Source organism: Hyperolius riggenbachi, chromosome 11 (assembly GCF_040937935.1).
Source record: "Hyperolius riggenbachi isolate aHypRig1 chromosome 11, aHypRig1.pri, whole genome shotgun sequence".
In the NCBI taxonomy this organism is placed as follows: Eukaryota; Metazoa; Chordata; class Amphibia; order Anura; family Hyperoliidae; genus Hyperolius; species Hyperolius riggenbachi.
Genome location: NC_090656.1, coordinates 32164388 through 32177057, shown reverse-complemented (window position 1 = coordinate 32177057; position 12670 = coordinate 32164388). Strand labels below are relative to the sequence as shown.

General features: G+C 45.7%; 1 protein-coding gene across 3 annotated transcripts in view; it reads right to left on the bottom strand.

Moving 5' to 3' along the window:
- Nucleotides 1–255: 255 nt before the first annotated feature.
- The window catches only part of LOC137538123 (IST1 homolog), a 56785-nt gene continuing 44370 nt past the window's right edge, over nt 256–12670 (bottom strand). For all 3 annotated transcript variants that reach the window (XM_068260133.1, XM_068260134.1, XM_068260132.1), the window contains exons 9-10: nt 11422–11467; nt 256–2222 (exon numbers count right to left, since the gene is read on the bottom strand). In XM_068260133.1, the coding sequence (XP_068116234.1) occupies nt 2029–2222; nt 11422–11467 (240 nt within the window). In that variant the 3' untranslated portion in view covers nt 256–2028. The remainder of the gene's footprint in view (nt 2223–11421; nt 11468–12670) is intronic.

The window sequence follows — 12670 nt, the reverse complement described above, 5'->3', positions numbered from 1 at the left end:
CTCTCTACTCTACTTGCCTCCTGGGGTGGGGGGGCGGGTGGAATAACTTTAGGAAACATCCCATACACTTCAGTAATAAAAGATGGTGCCGGCCGGAGCTCTCCTTCCTGTCATAGTATTGCCATACGTGATCCAGACTTGTAGCTGCTTCCACCAGTTCAGGACTGATACACACTGTATCCAGCTGGAGGAGCAGGCTTAACCCTGATCAGACTGATCACATCATTTATTACCACCACGCAGGGCGTCGCTGTGTAGATTTCGTAACTCATGTTTATTTACACAATTAGATGCACAGAGAGGAGCGATTATTGAGAGTATGAAGAAGTTGCATTACAGCGAGGGCAGGACGGGGCTTCCTAAACACCGGAGGATATTCAGTAACGTTTACAAACATTTTATGTACAAAAATAGCCATTCTACAAAATGTCCTAAAAAGTTTCATTTCGTTTGTACACATGAATTAGAACCTAGAAGAATCTCTCCAGGCCATGACCTGGGCGGAGGCATCTGTGGCTTTGGTTTCGGCCAGAACGTATTGAGCACTCATTAAAATCTCCTCTAGCCAGGAAGTTAAAACGGTGGGCAAATCAAAACCAATAGCCACCAATCAATCAGCCAACAGCTATTAACATGCTGCAGGCTAAATGATCAGAGGCTAGTGCATAGGGGTGACTGTAAGGTTGAGTAGTAAAGGGAGGCCCGCGCTGTGTGGGGGCCCTGATGTTCTTGCCCTCCCTTCTTCCTGTTCAGGGGCAGGCCACGCCTCCAGAGCTGGTGTTTATAAGCCACCGTTGTTATAGGAGGAGTCATTGTGGCCACACTTATATGATTCTTGGCAGATGTGCCTTCTAACCATGGAGGTCACCAAGTAGAGGGGGTGTGCATGTTGGGGGGCTAATAAAAGTATCACTGAGGGTCCTATGGTTTGTATTTACACCCCTGGGCTAGTGTCTGAGATTTGCTAGTCACCACTTCATTTACATCATTGCCAATCTGTGGCCCTTCTTGAATGACTGCAGCAAAAAGTATATGTAAGACCGTGCGATGCTAATGTGGGTGCCACCCTAGTGATGATCCTAATCTGCTTATTACGCAAAATTTCACGTAGGTTTTCACAATTACGGCCATACATAATTATGATTTGGAACTTCAATTGTTTTTGTGTGATCCATTCCTATTTTTCTGCGTATTTATGGGCAATTTTTGCGTGATTTTGTGCCGAATGTAGCGGTTAATAGCAAAGCCCCAATGCAGGCTATCGTCATCAGAATTGCTGCATATGTTAAGGGGACTAGTGGGAATGAGGAAAGAAAAATATTTTTTCAAAAAGAACTTGAAGCTTTTGAGAACATTGATTGTAAACATGCAAAAGAAAAACAATTTTAAACCAAAAAATTACAGTTTAAAAAAAAGAAAACATTTTCCCTTGCATTTTAAAAATGGATTTTCTCAAAAACTACTGTCTTTAAAAAAAAATCTCTAGTAAGTGGGCTTTTTGGTCTCTTTCAGCCCCTTCCACACTCCTAGAAGTTTTGGTTCACAATGAGCTTGCTGGGTACTCTGTAGGACTGAATAGCTAACATAAGCCCCTTCCTCTGTATTCTGTTTCATGGTTTCCATTCTGTGATGACACCAATTTCATGCATCTCTGTTGACTGACTCAATTCCTCTCTGCATGCCATTTGCATTAAATTTGCATGCGAGACAGAATCATTAGCACATTATGGGAAATCAGTAACGTATTCTGATAGGATTCCTTATAAACTCCTGTTGTGTACAGGTCCCAGCCGCTCTTATTCCCTGGTCTGCATAGGACGCATAGTTTGTGCTGCACTTAGCCCTGCCAGCCAATAAAGGAAGCACAGTCACAACTCATTAGTTATAGCGTTAATAAGACATAGTCCTTTCCATACAGCTGCAGATATTTGTAGAATACAGTGTATTGTGAAAGTCACAGTCCAGAGGCAGATGCAATCCGAGAGGTCCAGCCGACCTGCTTTATATTCAGGGTGTACCAGCGACATGTTACTTCTTCTTCAGGTCATCCAGTCGTTTGTGCAAGTCCTCAAAGTCTATATCTTCATAGGCGGAGTTATCATTTGTGGGAGCGGAGTGGGCGGGGCTGACAGGCACAGAGGGGAGTTTGGGGAGAGGTAAGTTGTCGTACTTGTCGGGGATGTTGTCTGCGCCCAGCGTAGTTCTTGGCTTACTTGCCGGGCCTGTGAATGGCAAAACAAGATATTCATATATATACATGTGACCCCTCCTATATCTTAAAGAGACTCTGTAACACATTTTTAGCCTTATTTCTTTTATCCTATAAGTTCCTATACCTGTTATAATGTGGTGTGGATTACTGCAGCCTTTTATAGTTGCACTGTCTCTGTAATATATCTAATCTTCTTTTCTTTGTCAAGCTTTGTCGACCCAGAGAGGAATGCACTGCCTCTGCTGTGATAGGGAGAAGTTATGCATGCCCCCTGCAGGCTCTGTGTGTGTGCTTTGTTTATCCCTCACAGACAGGTCTCTGCTCTCAGTTTTCAGCTTGTCTGAGAGGGAAGGGAGCCCCTGCTGGGAACTGTGAGAATCCCTCACTGGAGTGCAGATACTTCACTATGTAATAAAAAATGTGTATACTGTAACATGATATATATATATATATACAATATATATAATATATATATATAATATATACAAAAACCTCACTTCCTGGTTAGTGGCCATGGTTTATGTTTGTAAACACTGCCTAAAATTGGCGATTAAAAGCCAGGATCGCGACGGGGAGCTGCGGAAACGGCAAAGAGCGATGCAGGAGGTCACAGTGACTCGATTGGTATGCTTTTTATTGTACAAATCGGACAGTACAGATTCTCTTTAAGGTGCGTACACAACTGTGACGGATGTCGGAGATTGGGACCCGACCCCCTGGTACGGGCTTTGTTGCTATGTAGGGGGCGGAGGGACAACAGAGGGGCACGTACATAACGTCACACGGGGTCAGGGGAGCAACAAGCACAACTGTAGTGTCCATGGCTCCATCTCTTCTTAGGGGATTCTCAGGGATTTCTTTATTTTCAAAAGCACTTAGTGGATGGCAGTTGCTCCGTCCAACTTCCAAAAAACTATGTAGCGAGCAGGGAGGCTGGCTAGCACCATTTTATATATCTTTTTTTAGGGAATATCTTTATAAAGAATAAACGCCTTGCTGAGAATCCCCTATGAAGAGATGGACTAGCCCAAAACCTGTCACTTCTGTCAGATTTTTACTACCTACTGTAAGTGACAGCAACATAGGAGAAAAGTAATTTATGGCTCATTTTACTCTGGAAAAAAACGTACTACTCATTTGTCTATGTTTGCACATATTTTAAATTTTACAATTTTTTGCCATAGTGCCCCTTTAACCACTTGAGGACCTAGGGCTTTCTACCCCTTAAGGACCGGCCACTTTTTTTCCATTCAGACCACTGCAGCTTTCACGGTTTATTGATCGCTCATACAACCTACCACCTAAATGAATTTTGGCTCCTTTTCTTGTCACTAATAAAGCTTTCTTTTGGTGCTATTTGATTGCTCCTGCGATTTTTACTTTTTATTATATTCATCAAAAAAGATATGAATTTTGGCAAAAAAATTATTTTTTTAACTTTCTGTGCTGACATTTTTCAAATAAAGTAAAATTTCTGTATACATGCAGCGCGAAAAATGTGGACAAACATGTTTTTGATAAAAAAAAAACCCATTCAGTGTATATTTATTGGTTTGGGTAAAAGTTATAGCGTTTACAAACTATGGTGCAAAAAGTGAATTTTCCCATTTTCAAGCATCTCTGACTTTTCTGACCCCCTGTCATGTTTCATGAGGGGCTAGAATTCCAGGATAGTATAAATACCCCCCAAATGACCCCATTTTGGAAAGAAGACATCCCAAAGTATTCACTGAGAGGCATAGTGAGTTCATAGAAGATATTATTTTTTGTCACAAGTAAGCGGAAAATGACACTTTGTGAGAAAAAAAAAAAAAAAAAGTTTCCATTTCTTCTAACTTGCGACAAAAAAAAAATGAAATCTGCCACGGACTCACCATGCCCCTCTCTGAATACCTTGAAGGGTCTACTTTCCAAAATGGGGTCATTTGTGGGGTGTGTTTACTGTCCTGACATTTTGGGGGGTGCTAAATTGTAAGCACCCCTGTAAAGCCTAAAGGTGCTCATTGGACTTTGGACCCCTTAGCGCAGTTAGGCTGCAAAAAAGTGCCACACATGTGGTATTGCCGTACTCAGGAGAAGTAGTATAATGTGTTTTGGGGTGTATTTTTACACATACCCATGCTGGGTGGGAGAAATATCTCTGTAAATGACAATTTGTTAATTTTTTTTACACACAATTGTCCATTTACAGAGATCTTTCTCCCACTCAGCATGGGTATGTGTAAAAATACACCACAAAACACATTATACTACTTCTCCTGAGTACGGCGATACCATATGTGTGGCACTTTTTTGCACCCTAAGTGCGCTAAAGGGCCCAAAGTCCAATGAGTACCTTTAGGATTTCACAGGTCATTTTGAGAAATTTCGTTTCAAGACTACTCCTCACGGTTTAGGGCCCCTAAAATGCCAGGGCAGTATAGGAACCCCACAAATGACCCCATTTTAGAAAGAAGACACCCCAAGGTATTCCGTTAGGAGTATGGTGAGTTCATAGAAGATTTTATTTTTTGTCAAAAGTTAGCGGAAAATGACACTTTGTGAAAAAACACAATTAAAATCAATTTCCGCTAACTTGTGACAAAAAATAAAATCTTCTATGAACTCGCCATACTACTAACGGAATACCTTGGGGTGTCTTCTTTCTAAAATGGGGTCATTTGTGGGGTTCCTATACTGCCCTGGCATTTAAGGGGCCCTAAACCGTGAGGAGTAGTCTTGAAACGAAATTTCTCAAAATGACCTGTGAAATCCTAAAGGTACTCATTGGACTTTGGGCCCTTTAGCGCAGTTAGGGTGCAAAAAAGTGCCACACATGTGGTATCGCCGTACTCGGGAGAAGTAGTACAATGTGTTTTGGGGTGTATTTTTACACATACCCATGCTGGGTGGGAGAAATAACTCTGTAAATGGACAATTGTGTGTAAAAAAATCAAAAGATTGTCATTTACAGAGGTATTTCTCCCACCCAGCATGGGTATGTGTAAAAATACACCCCAAAACACATTATACTACTTCTCCCGAGTACGGCAATACCACATGTGTGGCACTTTTTTGCACCCTAACTGCGCTAAAGGGCCCAAAGTCCAATGAGTACCTTTAGGATTTCACAGGTCATTTTTGTTTCAAGACTACTCCTCACGGTTTAGGGCCCCTAAAATGCCAGGGCAGTATAGGAACCCCACTAATGACCCCATTTTACAAAGAAGACACCCCAAGGTATTCCGTTAGGAGTATGGTGAGTTCATAGAAGATTTTATTTTTTGCCACAAGTTAGCGGAAATTGATTTGAATTCTTCACAAAGTGTCATATTCCGCTAACTTGTGACAAAAAATAAAATCTTCCATGAACTCACCATACTCCTAACGGAATACCTTTGGGTGTCTCCTTTCTAGAATGGGGTCATTTGTGGGGTTCCTATACTGCCCTGGCATTTTAGGGGCCCTAAACCGCGAGGAGTAGTCTTGAAACTAAATGTCGCAAAATGACCTGTGAAATCCTAAAGGTACTCATTGGACTTTGGGCCCCTTAGCGCACTTAGGGTGTAAAAAAGTGCCACACATGTGGTACCGCCGTACTCAGGAGAAGTAGTATAATGTGTTTTGTGGTGTATTTTTACACATACCCATGCTGGGTGGTAGAAATATCTCTGTACATGACAATTGTTTGATTTTTTTTACACACAATTGTCCATTTACAGAGAGATTTCTCCCACCCAGCATGGGTATGTGTAAAAATACACCCCAAAACACATTATACTACTTCTCCTGAGTACGACGATACCACATGTGTGACACTTTTTTTGCAGCCTAGGTGCGCTAAGGGCCCAACGTCCTATTCACAGGTCATTTTGAGGCATTTGTTTTCTAGACTACTCCTCACGGTTTAGGGCCCCTAAAATGCCAGGGCAGTATAGGAACCCCACAAGTGACCCCATTTTAGAAAGAAGACACCCCAAGGTATTCCATTAGGTGTATGGCGAGGTCATCGAAGATTTTATTTTTAGTCACAAGTTAGTGAAAAATGACACTTTGTGAAAAGAACCCAATAAAAATCAATTTCCGCTAACTTTTGACAAAAAATAAAATCTTCTATGAACTCGTCATACACCTAACAGAATACCTTGGGGTGTCTTTTTTCTAAAATGGGGTCACTTGTGGGGTTCCTATACCGCCCTGGCATTTTACGGGCCCAAAACCGTGAGTAGTCTGGAAACCAAATGTCTCAAAATGACTGTTCAGGGGTATAAGCATCTGCAAATTTTGATGACAGGTGGTCTATGAGGGGCCGAATTTTGTGGAACCGGTCATAAGCAGGGTGGCCTTTTAGATGACAGGTTGTATTGGGCTTGATCTGATGGATAGGAATGCTAGGGGGGTGACAGGAGGTGATTGATGGGTGTCTCAGGGGGTGATTAGAGGGGAAAATAGATGCACTCAATGCACTGGGGAGGTGATCAGAAGGGGGTCTGAGGGGGATCTGAGGGTTTGGCCGAGTGATCAGGAGCCCACACGGGGCAAATTAGGGCCTGATCTGATGGGTAGGTGTGCTAGGGGGTGACAGGTAGTGACAGGAGGTGATTGATGGGTGTCTCAAGGTGTGATTAGTGGGGGGAATAGATGCAAGTAATGCAATGGCGAGGTGATCAGGGCTGGGGTCTGAGGGTGTGGGCGGGTGATTGGGTGCCCTAGGGGCAGATGGGGGTCTAATCTGATGGGTAGCAGTGACAGGGGGTGATTGATGGGTAATTAGTGGGTGTTTAGAGGAGAGAACAGATGCAATGCACTTGGGAGGTGATCTGACTGCGGGTCTGCAGGCGATCGGATGGTGTGGGTGGGTGATCAGATTGCCCGCAAGGGGCAGGTTAGGGGCTGATTGATGGGTGGCAGTGACAGGGGGTGATTGATGGGTGATAGGTGATTGGCAGGTGATTGACAGGTGATCAGTGGGTTATTACAGGGAAGAACAGATGTAATTAATGCACTGGCGAATTGATAAGGGGGGGTCAGAGGGCAATCTGAGCGTGTTGGCGGGTGATTGGGTGCCCGCAAGGGGCAGATTAGGGTCTGATCTGATAGATAAAAGTGACAGGTGGTGATAGGGGGTGATTGATGGGTAATTAGTGGGTGTTTAGAGGAGAGAATAGATGTAAACAATGGATTTGGGAGGTGATCTGATGTCGGATCTGCGGGCGATCTATTGGTGTGGGTGGGTGATCAAATTGCCCGCAAGGGGCAGGTTAGGGGCTGATTGATGGGTGGCAGTGACAGGGGGTGACAGGGGGTGATTGATGGGTGATAGGTGATTGGCAGGTGATCAGTGGGTTATTACAGGGAAGAACAGATGTAATTAATGCACTGGCAAATTGATAAGGGGGGGTCAGAGGGCAATCTGAGCGTGTTGGCGGGTGATTGGGTGCCCGCAAGGGGCAGATTAGGGTCTGATCTGATAGGTAAAAGTGACAGGTGGTGATAGGGGGTGATTGATGGGTAATTAGTGGGTGTTTAGAGGAGAGAATAGATGTAAACAATGGATTTGGGAGTTGATCTGATGTCGGATCTGCGGGCGATCTATTGGTGTGGGTGGGTGATCAAATTGCCCGCAAGGGGCAGGTTAGGGGCTGATTGATGGGTGGCAGTGACAGGGGGTGATTGATGGGTGATAGGTGATTGGCAGGTGAATGACAGGTGATCAGTGGATTATTACAGGGAAGACCAGATGTAATTAATGCACTGGCGAATTGATAAGGGGGGGAGGGGGGGTCTGAGGGCAATCTGAGCGTGTGGGCGGGTGATTGGGTGCCCGCAAGGGGCAGATTAGGGTCTGATCTGATAGGTAACAGTGACAGGTGGTGATAGGGGGTGATTGATGGGTAATTAGTGGGTGTTTAGAGGAGAGAATAGATGTAAACAATGGATTTGGGAGGTGATCTGATGTCGGATCTGCGGGCGATCTATTGGTGTGGGTGGGTGATCAGATTGCCCGCAAGGGGCAGGTTAGGGGCTGATTGATGGGTGGCAGTGACAGGGGGTGATTGATGGGTGATAAGTGATTGGCAGGTGATTGACAGGTGATCAGTGGGTTATTACAGGGAAGAACAGATGTAATTAATGCACTGGCGAATTGATAAGGGGGGGTCAGAGGGCAATCTGAGCGTGTTGGCGGGTGATTGGGTGCCCGCAAGGGGCAGATTAGGGTCTGATCTGATAGGTAAAAGTGACAGGTGGTGATAAGGGGTGATTGATGGGTAATTAGTGGGTGTTTAGAGGAGAGAATAGATGTAAACAATGGATTTGGGAGGTGATCTGATGTCGGATCTGCGGGCGATCTATTGGTGTGGGTGGGTGATCAGATTGCCCGCAAGGGGCAGGTTAGGGGCTGATTGTTGGGTGGCAGTGACAGGGGGTGATTGATGGGTGATTGATGGGTGATTGACAGGTGATTGACAGGTTATCAGGGGGGATAGATGCATACAGTACACAGGGGGGGGGGGGGTCCTGGGGAGAATCTGAGGGGTGGGGGGGTGATCAGGAGGGGGCAGGGGGCAGGGGGGGAGATTTAAAAAAAAATAGCGTTGATAGATAGTGACAGGGAGTGATTGATGGGTTATTAGGGGGGTGATTGGGTGCAAACAGGGGTCTGGGGGGTGGGCAGGGGGGGGTCTGAGGGGTGCTGTGGGCGATCAGTGGGCGGGGGGGAGCAGATCAGTGTGTTTGGGTGCAGACTAGGGTGGCTGCAGCCTGCCCTGGTGGTCCCTCCGACACTGGGACCACCAGGGCAGGAGGCAGCCTGTATAATACACTTTGTATACATTACAAAGTGTATTATACACTTTGTAGCGGCGATCGCGGGGTTAACATCCCGCCGGCGTTTCCATATGGCCGGCGGGATGTTACGGCGGGTGGGCGGAGCCAGTTGCCGGGGGAAGCGCGCGTCATCAATGACGCGATCGCTCCCCCGGCATAGGAAAAGGACGCAACACCCTAAGGCGTATTGCGGTCCTTAAGGCATCCACTTTGCCGCCGCCCATGGGCTGTGGGCGGTCGGCAAGTGGTTAAAGGGAAGATCCAAGCAAAATATAAAAATGAGTTTCACTTACCTGGGGCTTCTACCAGCCCCATGCAGCCATCCTGTGCTCTCGTAGTCACTCACTGCTGCTCCAGTCCCCCGCTGGCAGCTTGCCGACCTTGGAGGTTGGCGGACCGCATTGCGTACATTTTTTACGCATTCTCGCTAGTGCAGGAACATTAACACATACATTTTTACGCATTACTGGTTCAATGCGTAAAAATGTATGTGTTAATTGTCCTGCACTAGCGGGAATGCGTAAAAATGTACTCAATGCGGCCCGCCGACCTCGGAGGTCGGCAAGCTGCCAGCAGAGGACTGGAGCAGCAGTGAGTGACTACGAGGGTACAGGATGGCTGCATAGGGGCTGGTAGAAGCCCCAGGTAACAATAACAATAACAATAATATTTATATAGCGCTTTTCTCCCTGGGGACTCAAAGCGCTGTGACCCTGCATTATGCAGTCTCAAAGGCTCGGGAAAAGAGGTGAGTTTTAAGCCTTTTTTTAAAGCTGTCCAGAGAAGGAGCCTCTCGTACTGATTGTGGAAGTGAGTTCCATAGAGTAGGGGCTGCGTAGGAAAAGGCCCGAGCACCAAATGTTAAGTGTATCCTGGGAATAACCAGCTTCATCTTGTTGGCAGAGCGGAGGATGCGTGAAGGGGCATAAAGTTCCAATAGATCCGCTATGTATTTGGGTCCCATGTGGTGTAGAGCCTTGAATGTCAGCAGGCAGATCTTAAAATTGATTGTGAAATTCATTTTTTTATTTTGCTTGAACCTTCCCTTTAAGGGCTGCAATACTGTATGCAGTGCAGTCATTAACTCCCCTTGAGCCCCAAGTGCAGCCATTAACTTTGCTGGGTAGACTTATACTTGAGTCAACAAAAATTCCAGCTTAACCTCCCTGGCTATGCTGCGCAGGAGGATTTCTCCGGCTCTACTGGGGCGATTCGCCCCATTCAAAGTGCTGTGCGCGCAGCCAGCACTTTGCTAGCCGCGCGCACAGCTTGATCGCCGCCGCTCTGCGGCGATCGCCCACACGCAGCGGCGAAAGAGGGCCCCCCCCACCAGGGCCCTGCGCTGCCCGGACCAATGAGTTCCCGATCGTCGCCATGGCGTTATATACGCGCTCCCCTGTTTGCTATTAGTGCCGGCGACGATCGCACTAGAGGGACACATGCGCCCTCTAGTGGTGTTTCATGTAGCTACCACTCTGGTAGCTTTACATGAAACAAAAAAAAAAAATTTAAAAAAAAGGATTTTTGCCCATTTGGCAAAAAAAATTAACCGCCAGGGAGGTTAAGAGGGTTGAATATTGGAGTCGACTTATACACGAGGTCGACTTGTATTCAAGTATATACGGTATTAAGTCCATGAAAAACCAATACTTTACATTACAATATACTTGAAAACAGTTAATTGGCTAAATACTTCCAAACTCGGAAGCATTCCACCAATCAGAGAATGCAGATTTTTTTTTAAACGAAAATCGTATTGCCCTGGTAATTATAGGCCATTCAAAAGACTCAGACACTACCGAGTATTCTTAAGTCTTCTGATTGGCCTAAAATTTCCATGGTTTTCCAATTTTCGCGGTAAATCACCTCATTATCTGATTGGTCCAATACTACCAAGGATTACACATTTTTAGAATTTTAGCGGGAAAACGAAAAATCGGAAATATCCTGTGTGGCGAGTGGCTAGTGACGTCCTCCCTGCTGGGCAGGAAGTATGTCACTGGGATTCCCGTTGGTCCACGCATGGTCGCCGCATAGCACTGCACTCCCGTCCTACGCACTAACTGCATCGCCATTTGAAATGCATGACTGCATAATCCGTGCGGTAGGCGCGGCTCATGTGGTAACGCGCTGCAGCCTTTGCATCGGCATTGCAGTGATTTGGATACTTCCGCCGCTCCACGTCGCATCTCGTGGACTGTGACAAGTTTCCACAGACTTGCATTGATTTTGCGGGAGGAAGCGGCGAGGAAGAGTAACACGGTGCAATGCAGTGTGCAAATCTGCAAGGGGCCTCAAGCATGTTTTGTTTTTTATTAAAAACTGCAAATTTATTCATAAAACGTTTTTATGCCTATTCCATGCCTGTACGGATGCAGTACAGAGACAAAACCTCTACTCACCATTATTTCGTTCAGGAAAAACTTGTGTGTCCGGTTGTAAGGGTTTCTTGTGGGAAAAACAAACATAGTAAGTTCATACAAAGTTCTTTGAGAAATCAGGGCTACCCCAACCCCTCCTGCAGCTTTACAAGTCATTTTGCAAGAATCATACCAATACAATTCCACACAGTCAGCCACTAATCGTAACCAGAAAAAAGGGCACAGAAACCCTTACGAATAAAACCAGCACCGTCATAGGCACCTATTGTAAAAACCACAATTTGCGGCAAAGGAAGGACATTTAATCACACAGCAGCGCCGAAATTTTCCTTCTTTGTCACAATTCACAGCTTTTATAATGGGCGCAATATAAAGCAAGGAATGTAAATTTCGGCTCCAGGGGGTGCCTAATTGGCGCAGTGACAGCATCGCAGGCAATGCTGCCATTAGCATTTCCGCAAGCGCCCTCGAGGCTGTCACTGCCACTAATCAGGCGCCTCCCAGTCCTGGCACCAAAATGTACCTTCCGTCCCATCTCACGGCTCTATGGCAGAGGGAGGGTTAAGGTTTAGGAGGGGGTAGGTTTAGGCACCCCGGGGGGAGAGGGGTTAGGCACGTGGGGGGAGGGGGGAGTTTAGAGGTAAAGGACATCTGAGGTGACATGATGAGATAGACATGTGTATGTACAGTGCCAAGCACACAAATAACTAGGCTGTGTTCCTTTTTTTATTTCTCTGCCTGAAAGAGTTAATAATCAGGTATGCAAGTGACAATTTTGTCCGGGTTGGGACCGGGTCGGACTGTAACGCAACCCTCACTGATATGTAATTGCAGCCATATAACACTTTCCTGGCAGTAAATGGCTTCTGAGAGTAGGAAAGAGATAAAAAGAGTCAATAGTTCAAAGATTTTAGCTCTGGCATACTTCAATGAAGTATGAGAAGAGGCCATGAAACAGAAAATAAAACTGTGGGATGCCTTAAAAAGTCATTATTAGGAGGATAGATACAATTGTTTATCTCATTAGTTAATTTTCACCTCGGATGTCCTTTAATCATGGGGGGGTCTTAGTGTTAGTGTTAGGCACCACTAGGGGTGTCTTATGCTTACGTTGCTAAGTATCCAAAATCGACAGCTGTATCAATCAAAATACGATCAAACATGTCGGAAATAATCGAATCGATCCTGATCGATCCCGCGGATCGAGTGGGAAATCGCAATGTGTGTACTCAGCATCAGGGTTACGCATGGGGGAGGGGGGTGTCTTGGT